At 53.4% G+C, this 20,242-nt stretch overlaps 1 protein-coding gene across 3 annotated transcripts in view; it reads left to right on the forward strand.

Annotated features, from left to right (window-relative positions):
- The window catches only part of LOC140468568 (large neutral amino acids transporter small subunit 3-like), a 98,568-nt gene that overhangs the window by 40,037 nt on the left and 38,289 nt on the right, over nt 1-20,242 (forward strand). For all 3 annotated transcript variants that reach the window (XM_072564661.1, XM_072564662.1, XM_072564663.1), the window contains exons 6-9: nt 4,773-4,865; nt 6,185-6,318; nt 8,093-8,265; nt 11,716-11,856. In XM_072564661.1, coding sequence (XP_072420762.1) covers nt 4,773-4,865; nt 6,185-6,318; nt 8,093-8,265; nt 11,716-11,856 — 541 coding nt within the window. The remainder of the gene's footprint in view (nt 1-4,772; nt 4,866-6,184; nt 6,319-8,092; nt 8,266-11,715; nt 11,857-20,242) is intronic.

A 20,242-nucleotide genomic window follows, 5' to 3' on the forward strand; every position in this document is an offset into this window, starting at 1 on the left:
CCTAACCTACACATCCCTGAGCACTATGGGACAATTTATCACGGCCAATCCACCCTAACCTGCACATCCCTAAACACTGTGGGACAATTTAGCACGGCCAACCCACCCTAACCTACACATCCCTGAACACTATGGGACAATTTAGCACGGCCAATCCACCCTAACATACACATCCCTGAACACTATGGGACAACTTAGCACGGCCAATCCACCCTTACCTACACATCCCTGAACACTATGGGACAATTTAGCACGGCCAATCCCCCCTAACCTACACATCCCTGAACACTGTGGGACAATTTAGCACGGCCAATCCACCCTAACCTACACATCCCTGAACACTATGGGACAATTTAGCACGGCCAATCCACCCTAACCTACACATCCCTGAACACGATGGGACAATTTAGCACGGCCAATCCATCCTAACCTACACATCCCTGAACACTGTGGGACAATTTAGCACGGGCCAACCCACCCTAACCTACACATCCCTGAACACTGTGGGACAATTTAGCACGGCCAATCCACCCTAACCTACACATCCCTGAACACTGTGGGACAATTTAGCACGGCCAATCCACCCTAACCTACACATCCCTGAACACTGTGGGACAATTTAGCACGGGCCAACCCACCCTAACCTGCACATCTTTTGACTGTGGGAGGAAACCGGAGCACCCGGAGGAAACCCACTCAGACCCGGGAAGAACATGCAAATTCTTTACCCGTCCCTAGTTGCCTCCCTTGAGAAGGTGGGCAGGTGAGCTGCCAAATTAAACAGCGGCAGTCCGTGTGCTGTGGGTGTATCCACAATGCCCTGAATGAGGGGACTCCAGGATTCTGAGGAAAACCCAGGCTTTTCCACCGGGCTAGGCCCAAGTGCAGCTCTGACAGCTTGCCTTCCAACAGCAGGGACAGAGCAAGGACAGTTAACGCAGGAGGCAGGGCTCAGGCAAGAACCTTCCGGAACCAGCTGCATGCACCAGAAATAAACAGGTCGCACAAGATGTTCAGCTGAGCCACAGAAAATACGTTTGGGGGTGGGGGTGGCGGGGGGGGGGAGGGAGGGGGGGTGAATCAGAGAGAGAGAGAGAGAGAGACACACTCACATAGGAAGACCTGAATGTTAGGGAGAGATAAGGGGCGGTGGGGGCTAGAGGGGTGAGAAAGAGAGAGTGAGAGTGTGTGGTGCAGTGAGGGTGTGAGAGGTCTACAGTAGCCTGTTTGGCTTAGACTGTGCTGACCTTGGTGAAGTGGGAGTGAATGATACAGAGCAGCTGACAGACACACGCAGACTCTCACATCTTCTAACTCCCTCTCCCTGCCTCCCTCTGTCTCTCTCGCACACACACACGTACATACGCACACAGACACACGTACCCACACTTTCTCACATGCACAGACATAGAACAGATACACACACACACACACACACTCTCTCACACACACTCATACACTCTCCCTCTCACAGACACACACTCTCTCTCACACACACTCACACACTCTCTCTCAAAGACACAGACTCAGACACACACACACGTACATATGCACACAGACACAAACACGCACACTTTCATATACACAGATACACATACCTACACTTTTTCACATGCACAGACATAGCACAGATACACACACACTCTCTCACACACTCATACACTCTCCCTCTCACAGACACACACACACTCTCTCTCACACACACCCACACACTCTCTCTCAAACACACAGACTCAGACACACACATGTACATATGCACACAGACACAAACACGCACACTTTCATATACACAGACACATATACCTACACTTTCTCACATGCACAGACATAACACAGATACACACACACACACACATCTCACAGGCACACACACTCTCTCTCTCTCAAATACACACACACACACACACACACACACACACAGCTGCCCACAGTGTACTGGATGGTGCCTGGGGCACAGAGCTGGTCAGAGTCAGACTGTACTAGCCTGAACACGTGGCACACTGCCCACTGGGCACGATGCCAGGCTGTGAGTTCCTGGAGCAGCTGCAGTTCATTTCAGATCAATGCCCTCACTTTCGCCTCCGCGTTGAACTGACCTCTGCCATTTACTGACCCTGCGCTACCCTCCCCTCTCACCCCCACACCCGTCCCCTGGACCGCAGAACGCTCCAAAATGTCCAATCGGATCACATGGGAGTCAGGAACTGGAAATCGTGCCTGGCAAGCTGATCTCAGGAGGTAATTGGCAGGATAGGTTAAAGGGAAGCAATGAACGTCATATATTTGCATGAACTATAAAGGGTGAGGTGAGATACCACACGTGAGGCAACTTAAGACGCGGGGCCATGGTATTGGGGTGGACAATTAATGTGGAAAGAGATTGACTAGGTCACGGGAGAGAAAGAGAGATGGGATAAGGAGAGGCAATTTCAGGCTCAGACACACCTGTAACTAGGGGTGCGCCACAAGGATAAGTGTTGGGGGTTACAATTATTTATGAAATATATTAATGACTTGCGTGAGGAGAGTGAAAGGACCAAGTCTGTGAATGACACAGTCATTGAGTTCCGGAACCATGAGGTTATGCTGCAGCTGTACAAAACTCTGGTGCGGCCGCACTTGGAGTATTGCGTACAGTTGAGGTCATCGCATTACAGGAAGGATGTGGAAGCTTTGGAAAGGGCCAAGAGGAGATTTATCAGGATGTTGCCATGGTATGAAGGGAAGGCTGAGGGATTGGAGGCTGTTTCCGTTCCAGAGAACAAGGTTCAGAGGTGCGGCCCTCCCTCAGGACTGAACCTCCGACAGTGCGGCCCTCCCTCAGCACTGACCGTCCGACAGTGCGGCCCTCCCTCAGCACTGACCCTCCGACAGTGCGGCCCTCCCTCAGCACTGACCCTCCGACAGTGCGGCCCTCCCTCAGCACTGACCCTCCGACAGTGCGGCCCTCCCTCAGCGCTGACCCTCCGACAGTGCGGCCCTCCCTCAGCACTGACCCTCCGACAGTGCGGCACTCCCTCAGCACTGACCCTCCGACAGTGCGGCCCTCCCTCAGCACTGACCCTCCGACAGTGCGGCCCTCCCTCAGCACTGACCCTCCGACAGTGAGGCCCTCCCTCAGCACTGACCCTCCGACAGTGCGGCCCTCCCTCAGCGCTGACCCTCCGACAGTGCGGCCCTCCCTCAGCGCTGACCCTCCGACAGTGCGGCCCTCCCTCAGCATTGACAGTGACAGAGTTAGCCTGTGCAGGGCTGTGACACAGTACTGGTATGGTGAAAGTAAACGCATTTTGAAAGCTTGTGGGAGCCACGCGGTTGGATTTCCCAAATGCTGGTGAGCAGGAACAGCAGGTCTTTCAAATTCATTTCACGGTCTGTAATCACAGCGTGGGTGTTGGTGGAACCACACCTCGAGTGTATTACCAGCTGGTTTCAGCCTTTTCTTTAAGGAGGGATGCTTGGCGTTTGCGGAATGTAGGCCTCATGGTCACATGACTGATCCCAGAGTAGGAGGGTATCACCTTAGATGGTGGGTTCATATGTTCCCACATTAATCTGAGCCTCACCCACCACCTCACTCTCACACAGCACCTTCCAGACCCTAACCCCTCGAGTGACCCTCCCTCCTCCCCTCCCTCTCACACAGCACCTTCCAGACCCTCACCCCTCGAGTGACCCTCCCTCCCTCCTCCCCTCACTCTCACACAGCACCTTCCAGTCCCTAACCCCTCGAGTGACCCTCCCCCCCTCCCCCCTCACTCTCACCACCTTCCAGACCCTAACCCCTCGAGTGACCCTCCCTCCCTCCTCCCTCACTCCCAGGCAGCACCTTCCAGACCCTAACCCCTAGAGTGACCCTCCCTGCCTCCCCCCTCACTCTCACCACCTTCCAGACCCTAACCCCTCGCGGAGTGAAAAGGTTTCTCCTGGTGTCTCTCAGTGCTCCTGTCACCAATCCCCTTCAATCCTTGTCCCTCTGGTTCCCCATCTTCCCATCAATGAGAACAGATTCTCCCTCTCGACCCTCTCCAGCTCCCCCCCCCCCCCCCCCCCACCTCACGATCTCGAACCCCTCGATCGAATCTCCTCTCGATGATCTTGTCTCTGAGGAGACCAGGCCCCGCCTCTCCGGTCTATCCCAGCCTCTGAGGGCCCACATCCCTGGGATTATCCACGTGGATCATATCCACACCCTCTCGGATCCCTTCCCCCCCATCTCCCTAAAGGGCAGTGTCCGGAATTAGTGTTGGAATGAGACCAGGAAACGAGAGAAACATATTTAAACAGTTTCCTTTCAGACTTTGTTTGCTAAACTGAGCTCCTGTGGGTAGGGCCTAGCTGGCTAGGCTTCTGTGTGCGTTAGGCCTCAGGGTTTGTGCCTTCGCCTGACCCCCAGAAAAGACAACCTCTTGGCGGGGCCGATGGGGAAGCACCCCAAGGTGACCCCACACCATGAGAAATGTCACCGGAATATCGGTTTTCCACAGTCGGAGTCGGTGTAGCGCAGGTCGGAGAGACACTGTGCCAACAATCCTCGGGTATCTCCCGGGCGTGTCCCGTATCGGGCTGGACGTCCTGCATCCCTCGTGGTCCTGTCTCCCCGGTGGCCTCCTGTGCCTTGCTGTCGGTCAGACTGCCCCTTCCACCTTCACAGCATGGGAGGCAGATGGGGGAGGTGGGAGTGGAACCTCAAAGGGGCATTGTGGGAAACAGTCGGCCATGTTGGGAAGCTGCCACTGACCCGCGGATGGTTTTGTTTTTGGTTGTTGCAGTTACCAAACATGTTCGGCAACCTGCGATCGACCATCATGTCCTTGATGATTGGCTCATACGCATCGTCTGCTGTCACCTTCCCTGGAATTAAGGTAAGCCCCATAAGTGCACATGCTCACTCCCAATCTCTCCCTCCCTGTCTCTCTCTCTCTCTCTGTCTCAGTCTCTCTCACTCTCTCTGTCTCACACTCTCTTTTACACATTCTCTCTCTGTCTCTCTGTCACTCTCTCGCACTTTCTCTCTCTCTGTCTCGCTCCCTCCTATTTCCCTCTGTGTGTTTCTCTTTTGCCGTCTCTCTCTCTTTTCTTTCTCTCACATGCTCTCTCTCCCCTTATATGCTCTCCCTGTCTTTCTCTCTCCTCGTTTCTCTCTCTCTCTCCCTCCTCGTTTCTCTTTCTATCTCTCCCATATCTCTGTCTCTCCCTCTCTGTCTATCCAACTCCCCCCCCCGTCTTTAGAATTGGAATCCCTACACTGTGGAAACAGGCCCTTGGGCCCAACAAGTCCACACTGACCCTCTGAAGAGTATCCCACCCAGACCCATTACCCTACATTTACCCCTGACTAATGTACCCAACACTACGGGCAATTTCCTGTGGCCATTCCACCTTAACCTGCACATCTTTGGACTGTGGGAGGAAACCGGAGCACCCGGAGGAAACCCACCCAGAGGAAGCCTGGAGCTTCCCGTTTTGTGTAGGTGGAGATAAGCTCACTGCCACGAGCAGGGTGTAAGATTAGGGTGACCGGTCACTAGGCCCGGATTGAAGCCTGGAGCTTTTCCGTTTTGTGTGGCTAGAGATAAGCTCACTACCATGAGCAGGGTGTAAGATTAGGGTAACCGGTCACTAGGCCTGGATTGAAGCCTGGAGCTTTCCCGTTTTGTGTGGCTAGAGATACGCTCACTGCCATGAGCAGGGTGTAAGATTAGGGTAACCGGTCACTAGGCCCGGATTGAAGCCTGCAGCTTTCCCGTTTTGTGTGGCTAGAGATACGCTCACTGCCACGAGCAGGGTGTAAGATTAGGGTAACCGGTCACTAGGCCCGGATTGAAGCCTGCAGCTTTCCCGTTTTGTGTGGCTAGAGATACGCTCACTGCCACGAGCAGGGTGTAAGATTAGGGTAACCGGTCACTAGGCCCGGATTGAAGCCTGGAGCTTTTCCGTTTTGTGTGGCTAGAGATAAGCTCACTACCATGAGCAGGGCGTAACATTAGGTCAACCTGGGACTAGGCCCGGATTGATGCCTGGACCTTTCCCTGCAGCTGGCGGTGGGAGTAGGGGGGGGGGGAGTGCTCACTTAGGTCACAAAGTATGAGATTAGGTCAAGCTGGGACTAGGCCCGGATTGCAGCCTGGGCCTTTCTTGCTGTGCTGTTGCAGGGTATCAAGGCTGCCTTCTCCTCCCGCAGGTGATCTACGACTTTGGCGTCTCGTTCATCGTCATCATGTACACGTGGGCTGGGCTGGCCTGTCTCGTCTTCCTGAACTGCTACGTCAACTGGCCCCTACAAGCCTTCCCAGACCCTGAGGAGGCCAGTTACGTGTAAGTGACGCCCTTTCGCCCAATGGGTACTGGGGTGGACGTGGCGCGGGGGGGGTGGGTGGTGGGTGTCAGTGCCGATCAGAAGGGGTGGGTGGGACGGGGAGCGTGGTACACAGACAACGAGACCAAACCCAGCTCCGGCAGTTTGGTTGAAATGAAACAGACAAAAACGAAAAGGTGATGGAAGTTAAAAGGAAGTTAAAGTAATAACGAGGGACGTTATTGCAGGTAGGACTGAGCCCACAAACAACGCAGAGCAATAAATCAGGAATTGGGGGGGGGTGGGGGGGGGGGCTGGATACCGACCCTGCTGATATTGGACGTGAGGTTAGTGATGCAAGCAATTAGGGAACACTTGGAACGATGAGCGGGTTGAATTTGTGCACAGGTAAATCGAAGTTAGTAACAATACCAGAGGGAAGGCACCCCGACCGTGTATAGAGTCACAGAGATGTACAGCATAAGTCATCAACCATATCACCGCTGCTGTAACCAGTTATAACCAGGACCAGCGTGAAATACAGAATTACTGACAGAGTTTCTGTCACCAGTCTGAGGACCAGTATGATTGGGACCACATTACTGGAATCATGTCCATGATCACAGGCACCCACAGAGTCCGAGAGATATACAGCAGGGAAACAGACCCTTCGGTCCAACCCGACCAGGTATCCCAACCCAATCTAGTCCCCCCTGCCAGCACCCGGCCCATATCCCCCCAAACCCTTCCTATCCATATACCCATCCAAATGCCTCTTAAATGTTGTCATTGTACCAGCCTCCACCACATCCTCTGGCAGCTCATTCCATACACGTACCACCCTCTGGGTGAAAAAGTTGCCCCTTAGGTCTCTTTTATATCTTTCCCCTCTCACCCTAAACCTATGCCCCTCTAGTTCTGGACTCCCCCACCCCAGGGAAAAGACTTTGTCTATTTACCCTATCCATGTCCCTCATGATTTTATAAACCTCTATAAGGTCACCCCTCAGCCTCCGATGCTCCAGGGAAAACAGCCCCAGCCTGTTCAGCCTCTCCCTGTAGCTCAAACCCTCCAACCCTGGCAACATCCTTGTAAATCTTTTCTGAGCCCTTTCAAGTTTCACAACATCTTTCCGATAGGAAGGAGACCAGAATTGCATGCAATATTCCAACAGTGGCCTAACCAATGTCCTGTACAGCCGCAACATGACCTCCCAACTCCTGTACTCAATACTCTGACCAATAAAGGAAAACATACCAAACACTGCCTTCACTATCCTATCTACCTGTGACTCCACTTTCAAGGAGCTATGAACCTGCACTCCAAGGTCTCTTTGTTCAGCAACACTCCCTAGGACCTTACCATTAAGTGTATAAGGGCTGGTTGTCTGGATTAACACATTGAGGAACCAATGAGAGAACAGGTGACCTTAGCCTTGACATTGCGAAAGGAACAGTTAGCGGTGTGGGGCTCTTGGGGAAGACTTGACCGTAATACGGTCAAATTCCTCACCAGGATGGAGAGTGGGTTCCACTGGTTCTGAGAAACCGTGAGGGGATTGAGGCCACAGGTAGGCCCTGAGATTTCGGGGGACGTTATTAAAAGGGATGAGGGCAAACGGGCAGAACTGGGAAGAGCGTTGGTGGGGGAGGAGTGAAACGGAGGTGGGGGGGGGGGGTGGTGGGTGGTGAGACTGTGGTGAACGGGGAACCGGCTCAGACAGGGAGAGGGTTCGGTCAGCCTCCGGTCCGAGGCGGTCAGCACTGACTCTCGGGACTCCTTCCCTCCGGCAGGAAGAAGATCAAGCTCAGCAGCCTTGCCCTGGACCACAAGGTGACCGGGGACCGGTTTTACGTCCACGTCAGTAACGTGGGCCAGAGGCTGAGCCAGAAACTTCCGGAACACGACGAGTTCAAACATCTCTCCACAGACAGTATAGCCAAGACTGACAGCACCAAGAAAGAGAGTAAGTGGCTCACCGCCCCCAACCTGCTCTTAAAGGGACCTGCACAGCCCCAACCCGCTCTTAAAGGGACCTGCGCAGCCCCAACCCGCTCTTAAAGGGACCTGCACAGCCCCAACCCCTCACTCTTAAAGGGACCTGCACAGCCCCAACCCGCTCTTAAAGGGACCTGCACAGCCCCAACCCCTCACTCTTAAAGGGACCTGCACAGCCCCAACCCGCTCTTAAAGGGACCTGCGCAGCCCCAACCCGCTCTTAAAGGGACCTGCACAGTCCCACCTCCTCACTCTTAAAGGGACCTGCGCAGCCCCAACCCGCTCTTAAAGGGACCTGCGCAGCCCCAACCCCTCACTCTTAAAGGGACCTGCACAGCCCCAACCTGCTCTTAAAGGGACCTGCACAGCCCTAACCCCTCACTCTTAAAGGGACCTGCACAGCCCCAACCCCTCACTCTTAAAGGGGCCTGCACAGCCCTAACCTCTCACTCTTAAAGGGACCTGCACAGCCCCGCCCCTCGCTCTTAAAGGGAAATGCGTGGCCCTCACTCCCTCTGAAAGGGACTTGCACTGTCCTCCCTCTTAAAGGGACCTTCAAGATCATCCCTCCCTTGTTCTTAAAAGAACCTGCATGGGCCTCCCTCACTCCCTGTTAAAGAGAAAAGCACAGTCCTCCGTCCTCCATTCTTAAAGAGACCGGCACAGACCTTCCTCTTAAAGGGACCTGCACTGCTCTCCCTCGGCCTTAAAGGGACCTGCACCGCTCTCCCTCAGCCTTAAAGGGACCTGCACCGCTCTCCCTCGGCCTTAAAGGGACCTGCACTGCCCTTCCCTCAATCATAAAGGGACCTGCACCGCTCTCCCTCAGCCTTAAAGGGACCTGCACCACACTCTCTCGGCCTTAAAGGGACCTGCACTGCCCTCCCTCTATCTTAAAGGGAGCTGCACTGCTCTCTCTTGGCCTTAAAGGGACCTGCACCGTTCTCCCTCAATCTTAAAGGGAACTGCACTGCTCGCCCTCGGCCTTAAAGGGACCTGCACCGCTCTCCCTCGGCCTTAAAGGGACCTGCACCGCTCTCCCTCAGCCTTAAAGGGACCTGCACCGCTCTCCCTCAGCCTTAAAGGGACCTGCACCGCTCTCTCTCGGCCTTAAAGGGACCTGCACCGCTCTCCCTCAATCTTAAAGGGACCTGCACTGCTCTCTCTCGGCCATAAAGGGACCTGCACCACACTCTCTCGGCCTTAAAGGGACCTGCACTGCCCTCCCTCAATCTTAAAGGGAGCTGCACTGCTCTCCCACAATCTTAAAGGGATCTGCACTGCTTTCCCTCAATCTTAAAGGGAACTGCACCGCTCTCCCTCAGCCTTAAAGGGACCTGCACCGCTCTCCCTCGGCCTTAAAGGGACCTGCACTGCCCTTCCCTCAATCATAAAGGGACCTGCACTGCTCTCTCTCGGCCATAAAGGGACCTGCACCACACTCTCTCGGCCTTAAAGGGACCTGCACTGCCCTCCCTCAATCTTAAAGGGAGCTGCACTGCTCTCCCACAATCTTAAAGGGATCTGCACTGCTTTCCCTCAATCTTAAAGGGAACTGCACCGCTCTCTCTCGGCCTTAAAGGGACCTGCACTGCTCTCCCTCGGCCTGAAAGGGACCTGCACCGCTCTCCCTCAATCTTAAAGGGAACTGCACCGCTCTCCCTCAATCTTAAAGGGACCTGCACTGCTCTCCCTCAGCCTTAAAGGGACCTGCACCGCTCTCCCTCAGCCTTAAAGGGACCTGCACCGCTCTCCCTCAATCATAAAGGGACCTGCACCGCTCTCTCTCGGCCATAAAGGGACCTGCACCACACTCTCTCGGCCTTAAAGAGACCTGCACTGCCCTCCCTCAATCTTAAAGGGAGCTGCACTGCTCTCCCACAATCTTAAAGGGATCTGCACTGCTCTCCCTCAATCTTAAAGGGAACTGCACCGCTCTCTCTCGGCCTTAAAGGGACCTGCACCGCTCTCCCTCAATCTTAAAGGGACCTGCACTGCTCTCCCTCGCTCTGACATTGCAGCGCGACATGCTGTGAAATACCTGAAAAAGTTGTTGTTGTTGTTGTTGTTGTTGTTGTTGTTGTTGTTGTTGTCTATGCCCAGGCTGAGGGGGGGAGGGCGGGGCCACTGAGGAAGGATTCTAATGGGGGGAGACATAGGGGAGACGGTTCCTGTGGCGTTTCACACCGGAATGTGGGAGCCATCAACAAACAGCAGTCCGTCGGGAATTCTGGAGAGAGGGAGTGTGTCAGAGACACAGAGAGAGAGAGAGAGAGAGGTTCAGAGACAGAGAGAGAGAGAGTGTGTGTCAGAGAGAGAGAGACAGAGAGAGTGTGTCAGAGACAGAGACAGAGAGACACAGAGAGAGAGAGAGAGAGACACAAAGAGAGAAAGAGTGTGGGTCAGAGACAGGGAGAGAGTGTGTCAGAGACAGAGAGACAGAGAGAGAGAGAGTGTGTGGGTCAGAGACAGAGAGACACAGAGAGAGAGAGAGTGTGGGTCAGAGAGAGAGAGAGAAACAGAGAGAGTGTGTCAGAGACAGAGACACAGAGAGAGAGAGAGAGAGACAGAGAGAGAAAGAGTGTGGGTCAGAGACAGAGAGAGAGAGTGTGTCAGAGACAGAGAGACAGAGAGAGAGAGAGAGTGTGTGGGTCAGAGACAGAGAGAGACAGACAGAGAGAGTGTGTCAGAGACAGAGAGAGAAACAGAGAGAGAGAGAGACTGTGGGTCAGAGATAGACAGAGAGTGTGTCAGAGACAGAGAGACAGAGAGAGAGAGAGAGAGAGACAGAGACAGAGAGACAGAGTGTGTGGGTCAGAGAGAGAGAGAGAGAGTGTGGGTCAGAAACAGAGAAAGAGAGAGTGTGTCACAGACAGAGACAGAAAGAGAGAGTGTGTGGGTCAGAGGCAGAGAGAGATAGAGACAGAGAGTGTGTCAGAAACAGAGACAGAGAGAGAGAGACTGTGGGTCAGAGATAGAGAGAGAGAGAGAGACAGGGTCAGAGACAGAGAGAGAAAGAGAGGGGCAGTAAGAGAGAGTGTGTCAGAGACAGAGAGAGAATGACAGAGAGAGAGAGAGAGAGATGTCCTCACTGAGAGTGGGGACAGCAGGGACATCACTCTGTCAGTGAGTGGGTGAAGTGAATACCCTCGATGTGTTTGGGGGGGGTGGGGGGGTGGGGAGATGGATCAACATCACGACGCAGCACAGACCGGGAGGGGATCGAGATGGAGAAGAATCGGAGGGGGGGGAGAGAGGGGGACAGCGCACCAGCACTGGGCGGGTGGGCCGAATGGCCTGTGCTGTGCGGTTGGTGGGACGGGGATTGGGGGGGGGGGGGGTGGGGGGCGGCGGTGATGGGGCTTCCCAGGTCGACTCACTCAGGCTGTGTCCGTGTCTCCCTCCCCGACCCTCGCAGCCTCCATCCCATTTCGGAAGAGTGTGTTCTCCGCCATCTTCCTGTGGAGCCTGGTTACCATGGGGATGACCCAGCTGCGCCTGATATTCTACATGGCCAGCATGAACAAGATGCTGGAGTTCATTGTCACGCACGGAACCGGTGAGGGTCCGCAACCTCTCCCAACGCATCCGCACGACCGGGTTAGGTACAGCGTAAAGCTCCCTCTACACTGCCATTGAGACCCCGCTTCATTACCCAGTGTCAGCATCGAGCTGACACAGAGAGAGGGGGGACTGAGAGACAACAGTCAGTGTACAGATATCTCCCTGAGAGAGAGAGGGGACTGAGAGACACCAGTCAGTGTACAGATATCTCCCTGAGAGAGAGAGAGGGGACTGAGATACACCAGTCAGTGTACAGATATCTCCCTGAGAGAGAGAAGGGACTGAGAGACACCAGTCAGTGTACAGATATCTCCCTGAGAGAGAGGGGACTGAGAGACACCAGTCAGTGTACAGATATCTCCCTGAGAGAGAGAGAGGACTGAGAGACACCAGTCAGTGTACAGATATCTCCCAGAGAGAGAGGGGACTGAGAGACACCAGTCAGTGTACAGATATCTCCCTGAGAGAGAGAGGGGACTGAGAGACACCAGTCAGTGTACAGATATCTCCCAGAGAGAGAGGGGACTGAGAGACACCAGTCAGTGTACAGATATCTCCCTGAGAGAGAGAGAGGACTGAGAGACACCAGTCAGTGTACAGATATCTCCCTCAGAGAGAGGGGGGAATGAGAGACACCAGTCAGTGTACAGATATCTTCCAGAGAGAGAGAGGGGCGACTGAGAGACAACAGTCAGTGTACAGATATCTCCCTGAGAGAGAGGGGACTGAGAAACACCAGTCAGTGTACAGATATCTCCCTGAGAGAGAGGAGACTGAGAGACACCAGTCAGTGTACAGATATCTCCCTGAGGGAGAGGGGACTGAGAGACACCAGTCAGTGTACAGATATCTCCCTGAGAGAGAGAGGGGACTGAGAGACACCAGTCAGTGCACAAATATCTCCCTGAGAGAGAGGAGACTGAGAGACACCAGTCAGTGTACAGATATCTCCCTGAGAGACAGAGGACTGAGAGATACCAGTCAGTGTACAGATATCTCCCTGAGAGAGAGAGGGGACTGAGAGACACCAGTCAGTGTACAGATATCTCCCTGAGAGAGAGGGGACTGAGAGACACCAGTCAGTGTACAGATATCTCCCTGAGAGAGAGGGGACTGAGAGACACCAGTCAGTGTACAGATATCTCCCTGAGAGACAGAGGACTGAGAGATACGAGTCAGTGTACAGATATCTCCCTGAGAGAGAGAGGGGACTGAGAGACACCAGTCAGTGTACAGATATCTCCCTGAGAGAGGGGGGGGACTGAGAGACACCAGTCAGTGTACAGATATCTCCCTGAGGGAGAGAGGGGAGAGAGAGACACCAGTCAGTGTACAGATATCTCCCTGAGAGAGAGAGAGAGGGCACTGAGAGACAACCGTCAGTGTACAGATATCTCCCTGAGAGAGAGGGGGGACTGAGAGACACCAGTCAGTGTACAGATATCTCCCTGAGATAGAGAGGGGGGACTGAGAGACACCAGTCAGTGTACAGATATCTCCCTGAGAGAGAGAGAGGGGACTGAGAGACACCAGTCAGTGTACAGATATCTCCCTGAGAGAGAGAGGGGACTGAGAGACACCAGTCAGTGCACAGATATCTCCCTGAGAGAGAGGGGACTGAGAGACACCAGTCAGTGTACAGATATCTCCCTGAGAGACAGAGAGGGGATTGAGTGACACCAGTCAGTGTACAGACATCTCCCTGAGAGAGAGAGAGGGGACTGAGAGACACCAGTCAGTGTACAGATATCTCCCTGAGAGAGAGGGGACTGAGAGACACCAGTCAGTGTTCAGATATCTCCCTGAGAGAGAGAGAGAGGGCACTGAGAGACAACCGTCAGTGTACAGATATCTCCCTGAGAGAGAGGGGGGACTGAGAGACACCAGTCAGTGTACAGATATCTCCCTGAGAGAGAGAGAGAGAGTGACTGAGAGACACCAGTCAGTGTACAGATATCTCCCTGAGAGAGAGAGGGGACTGAGAGACACCAGTCAGTGTACAGATATCTCCCTGAGAGAGAGAGAGAGGGGACTGAGAGAGACACCAGTCAGTGTACAGATATCTCCTTGAGAGAGAGAGGGGACTGAGAGACACCAGTCAGTGTACAGATATCTCCTTGAGAGAGAGAGGGGACTGAGAGACACCAGTCAGTGTACAGATATCTCCCTGAGAGAGAGAGGGGGGACTGAGAGACACCAGTCAGTGTACAGATATCTCCCTGAGAGTGAGAGACTGAGAGACACCAGTCAGTGTACAGATATCTCCCTGAGAGAGAGGGGACTGAGAGACACCAATCAGTGTACAGATATCTCCCTGAGAGAGAGAGGGGACTGAGAGACACCAGTCAGTGTACAGATATCTCCCTGAGAGAGAGAGGGGACTGAGAGACACCAATCAGTGCACAGATATCTCCCTGAGAGAGGGGACTGAGAGACACCAGTCAATGTACAGATATCTCCCTGAGAGAGAGAGGGGACTGAGAGACACCAGTCAGTGTACAGATATCTCCGTGAGAGAGAGGGGTCTGAGAGACACCAGTCAGTGTACAGATATCTCCCTGAGAGAGAGGGGACTGAGAGACACCAGTCAGTGTACAGATATCTCCCTGAGAGAGAGGGGACTGAGAGACACCAATCAGTGCACAGATATCTCCCTGAGAGAGGGGACTGAGAGACACCAGTCAATGTACAGATATCTCCCTGAGAGAGAGAGGGGACTGAGAGACACCAGTCAGTGTACAGATATCTCCGTGAGAGAGAGGGGACTGAGAGACACCAGTCAGTGTACAGATATCTCCCTGGGAGAGAGAGAGGGGACTGAGAGACACCAGTCAGTGTACAGATATCTCCCTGAGAGAGAGGGGACTGAGAGACACCAATCAGTGTACAGATATCTCCCTGAGAGAGAGGGGACTGAGAGACACCAGTCAGTGTACAGATATCTCCCTGAGAGAGAGAGAGGGGACTGAGAGACCCCAGCCAGTGTATAGATATCTCCCTGAGAGAGAGAGAGGGGACTGAGAGACACCAGTCAGTGTACAGATATCTCCCTGAGAGAGGGGGGACTGAGAGACACCAGTCAGTGTACAGACCTCTCCCTGAGAGAGAGGGGACGGAGAGACCCCAGTCAGTGTACAGATATCTCCCTGAGAGAGAGAGAGGGGACTGAGAGACACCAGTCAGTGTACAGATATCACCCTGAGAGAGAGAGGGGACTGAGAGACACCAGTCAGTGTACAGATATCTCCCTGAGAGAGAGAGGGGACTGAGAGACACCAGTCAGTGTACAGATATCTCCCTGAGAGAGAGAGAGAGGGGACTGAGAGAGACACCAGTCAGTGTACAGATATCTCCTTGAGAGAGAGAGGGGACTGAGAGACACCAGTCAGTGTACAGATATCTCGTTGAGAGAGAGAGGGGACTGAGAGACACCAGTCAGTGTACAGATATCTCCCTGAGAGAGAGAGGGGGGACTGAGAGACACCAGTCAGTGTACAGATATCTCCCTGAGAGTGAGAGACTGAGAGACACCAGTCAGTGTACAGATATCTCCCTGAGAGAGAGGGGACTGAGAGACACCAATCAGTGTACAGATATCTCCCTGAGAGAGAGAGGGGACTGAGAGACACCAGTCAGTGTACAGATATCTCCCTGAGAGAGAGAGGGGACTGAGAGACACCAATCAGTGCACAGATATCTCCCTGAGAGAGGGGACTGAGAGACACCAGTCAATGTACAGATATCTCCCTGAGAGAGAGAGGGGACTGAGAGACACCAGTCAGTGTACAGATATCTCCGTGAGAGAGAGGGGTCTGAGAGACACCAGTCAGTGTACAGATATCTCCCTGAGAGAGAGGGGACTGAGAGACACCAGTCAGTGTACAGATATCTCCCTGAGAGAGAGGGGACTGAGAGACACCAATCAGTGCACAGATATCTCCCTGAGAGAGGGGACTGAGAGACACCAGTCAATGTACAGATATCTCCCTGAGAGAGAGAGGGGACTGAGAGACACCAGTCAGTGTACAGATATCTCCGTGAGAGAGAGGGGACTGAGAGACACTAGTCAGTGTACAGATATCTCCCTGAGAGAGAGGGGACTGAGAGACACCAGTCAGTGTACAGATATCTCCCTGAGAGAGAGGGGACTGAGAGACACCAATCAGTGTACAGATATCTCCCTGAGAGAGAGGGGACTGAGAGACACCAGTCAGTGTACAGATATCTCCCTGAGAGAGAGAGAGGGGACTGAGAGACCCCAGCCAGTGTATAGATATCTCCCTGAGAGAGAGAGAGGGGACTGAGAGACACCAGTCAGTGTACAGATATCTCCCTGAGAGAGGGGGGACTGAGAGACACCAGTCAGTGTACAGACCTCTCCCTGAGAGAGAGGGGACGGAGAGACCCCAGTCAGTGTACAGATATCTCCCTGAGAGAGAGAGAGGGGACTGAGAGGCACCAGTCAGTGTACAGATATCACCCTGAGAGAGAGAGGGGACTGAGAGACACCAGTCAGTGTACAGATATCTCCCTGAGAGAGAGAGACTGAGAGACCCAGTCAGTGTACAGATATCTCCCTGAGAGAGAGAGGGGACTGAGAGACACCAGTCAGTGAACAGATATCTCCCTGAGAGAGAGAGAGGGGACTGAGAGACACCAGTCAGGGTACAGATATCTCCCTGAGAGAGAGAGAGGGGACTGAGAGACACCAGTCAGTGTACAGACATCTCCCTGAGAGAGAGAGGGGACTGAGAGACACCAGTCAGTGTACAGATATCTCCCTGAGAGAGAGAGGGGACTGAGAGACACCAGTCAGTGTACAGATATCTCCCTGATGGAGAGAGGGGACTGAGAGACACCAGTCAGTGTACAGATATCTCCCTGAGAGAGAGAGGGGACTGAGAGATACCAGTCAGTGTACAGATATCTCCCTGAGAGAGAGGGGACTGGGAGACACCAGTCAGTGTACAGATATCTCCCTGAGAGAGAGAGAGGGGACTGAGTGACACCAGACGGTGTACAGATATCTCCCTGAGTGAGCGGGGACTGAGAGACACCAGTCAGTGTACAGATATCTCCCTGAGAGAGAGAGAGAGGGGTCTGAGAGACACCAGTCAGTGTACAGATATCTCCCTGAGAGAGAGGGGACTGAGAGACACCAGTCAGTGTACAGATATCTCCCTGAGAGAGAGAGAGAGGGGACTGAGAGACACCAGTCAGTGTACAGATATCTCCCTGAGAGAGAGGGGACTGAGAGACACCAGTCAGTGTACAGGTATCTCCCAGAGAGAGAGAGACTGAGAGACACCAGTCAGTGTACAGATATCTCCCTGAGAGAGAGGGGACTGAGAGACACCAATCAGTGTACAGATATCTCCCTGAGAGAGAGAGGGGACTGAGAGACACCAGTCAGTGTACAGATATCTCCCTGAGAGAGAGAGGGGACTGAGAGACACCAGTCAGTGTACAGATATCTCCCTGAGGGAGAGAGGGGACTGAGAGACACCAGTCAGTGTACAGATATCTCCCTGAGAGAGAGAGGGGACTGAGAGATACCAGTCAGTGTACAGATATCTCCCTGAGAGAGAGGGGACTGAGAGACACCAGTCAGTGTACAGATATCTCCCTGAGAGAGAGAGAGGGGACTGAGTGACACCAGACGGTGTACAGATATCTCCCTGAGAGAGCGGGGACTGAGAGACACCAGTCAGTGTACAGATATCTCCCTGAGAGAGAGAGAGAGGGGACTGAGAGACACCAGTCAGTGTACAGATATCTCCCTGAGAGAGAGGGGACTGAGAGACACCAGTCAGTGTACAGATATCTCCCTGAGAGAGAGAGGGGACTGAGAGACACCAGTCAGTGTACAGATATCTCCCTGAGAGAGTGAGGGGACTGAGAGACAACAGTCAGTGTACAGATATCTCCCTGAGAGAGAGGGGACTGAGAAACACCAGTCAGTGTACAGATATCTCCCTGAGGGAGAGGGGACTGAGAGACACCAGTCAGTGCACAGATATCTCCCTGAGAGAGAGAGGGGACTGAGAGACACCAGTCAGTGCACAAATATCTCCCTGAGAGAGAGGAGACTGAGAGACACCAGTCAGTGTACAGATATCTCCCTGAGAGACAGAGGACTGAGAGATACCAGTCAGTGTACAGATATCTCCCTGAGAGAGAGAGGGGACTGAGAGACACCAGTCAGTGTACAGATATCTCCCTGAGAGAGAGGGGACTGAGAGACACCAGTCAGTGTACAGATATCTCCCTGAGAGAGAGGGGACTGAGAGACACCAGTCAGTGTACAGATATCTCCCTGAGAGACAGAGGACTGAGAGATACGAGTCAGTGTACAGATATCTCCCTGAGAGAGAGAGGGGACTGAGAGACACGAGTCAGTGTACAGATATCTCCCTGAGAGAGGGGGGGGACTGAGAGACACCAGTCAGTGTACAGATATCTCCCTGAGGGAGAGAGGGGAGAGAGAGACACCAGTCAGTGTACAGATATCTCCCTGAGAGAGAGAGGGGGGACTGAGAGACACCAGTCAGTGTACAGATATCTCCCTGAGAGAGAGAGAGGGGACTGAGAGACACCAGTCAGTGTACAGATATCTCCCTGAGAGAGAGAGGGGACTGAGAGACACCAGTCAGTGCACAGATATCTCCCTGAGAGAGAGGGGACTGAGAGACACCAGTCAGTGTACAGATATCTCCCTGAGAGACAGAGAGGGGATTGAGTGACACCAGTCAGTGTTCAGATATCTCCCTGAGAGAGAGAGAGAGGGCACTGCGAGACAACCGTCAGTGTACAGATATCTCCCTGAGAGAGAGGGGGGACTGAGAGACACCAGTCAGTGTACAGACATCTCCCTGAGAGAGAGAGAGAGTGACTGAGAGACACCAGTCAGTGTACAGATGTCTCCCTGAGAGAGAGAGGGGACTGAGAGACACCAGTCAGTGTACAGATATCTCCCTGAGAGAGAGAGAGAGGGGACTGAGAGAGACACCAGTCCGTGTAAAGATATCTCCTTGAGAGAGAGAGGGGACTGAGAGACACCAGTCAGTGTACAGATATCTCCTTGAGAGAGAGAGGGGACTGAGAGACACCAGTCAGTGTACAGATATCTCCCTGAGAGAGAGAGGGGGGACTGAGAGACACCAGTCAGTGTACAGATATCTCCCTGAGAGTGAGAGACTGAGAGACACCAGTCAGTGTACAGATATCTCCCTGAGAGAGAGGGGACTGAGAGACACCAATCAGTGTACAGATATCTCCCTGAGAGAGAGAGGGGACTGAGAGACACCAGTCAGTGTACAGATATCTCCCTGAGAGAGAGAGGGGACTGAGAGACACCAATCAGTGCACAGATATCTCCGTGAGAGAGGGGACTGAGAGACACCAGTCAATGTACAGATATCTCCCTGAGAGAGAGAGGGGACTGAGAGACACCAGTCAGTGTACAGATATCTCCGTGAGAGAGAGGGGGACTGAGAGACACCAGTCAGTGTACAGATATCTCCCTGAGAGAGAGAGGGGACTGAGAGACACCAGTCAGTGTACAGATATCTCTCTGAGAGAGAGGGGACTGAGAGACACCAGTCAGAGTACAGATATCTCCCTGAGAGAGAGGGGACTGAGAGACACCAGTCAGTGTACAGATATCTCCCTGAGAGAGAGGGGACTGAGAGACACCAGTCAGTGTACAGATATCTCCCTGAGAGAGAGGGGACTGAGAGACACCATTCGGTGTACAGATATCTCCCTGAGAGAGAGGGGACTGAGAGACACCAGTCAGTGTACAGATATCTCCCTGAGAGAGAGAGAGGGGACTGAGAGACCCCAGTCAGTGTATAGATATCTCCCTGAGAGAGAGAGAGGGGACTGAGAGACACCAGTCAGTGTACAGATATCTCCCTGAGAGAGGGGGGACTGAGAGACACCAGTCAGTGTACAGACCTCTCCCTGATTGAGAGGGGACTGAGAGACCCCAGTCAGTGTATAGATATCTCCCTGAGAGAGAGAGAGGGGACTGAGAGACACCAGTCAGTGTACAGATATCACCCTGAGAGAGAGAGGGGACTGAGAGACACCAGTCAGTGTACAGATATCTCCCTGAGAGAGAGAGACTGAGAGACCCAGTCAGTGTACAGATATCTCCCTGAGAGAGAGAGGGGACTGAGAGACACCAGTCAGTGTACAGATATCTCCCTGAGAGAGAGAGAGGGGACTGAGAGACACCAGTCAGGGTACAGATATCTCCCTGAGAGAGAGAGAGGGGACTGAGAGACACCAGTCAGTGTACAGATATCTCCCTGAGAGAGAGGGGACTGAGAGACACCAGTCAGTGTACAGATATCTCCCTGAGAGAGAGAGAGAGG

Source organism: Chiloscyllium punctatum, chromosome 47, assembly GCF_047496795.1.
Source record: "Chiloscyllium punctatum isolate Juve2018m chromosome 47, sChiPun1.3, whole genome shotgun sequence".
In the NCBI taxonomy this organism is placed as follows: Eukaryota; Metazoa; Chordata; class Chondrichthyes; order Orectolobiformes; family Hemiscylliidae; genus Chiloscyllium; species Chiloscyllium punctatum.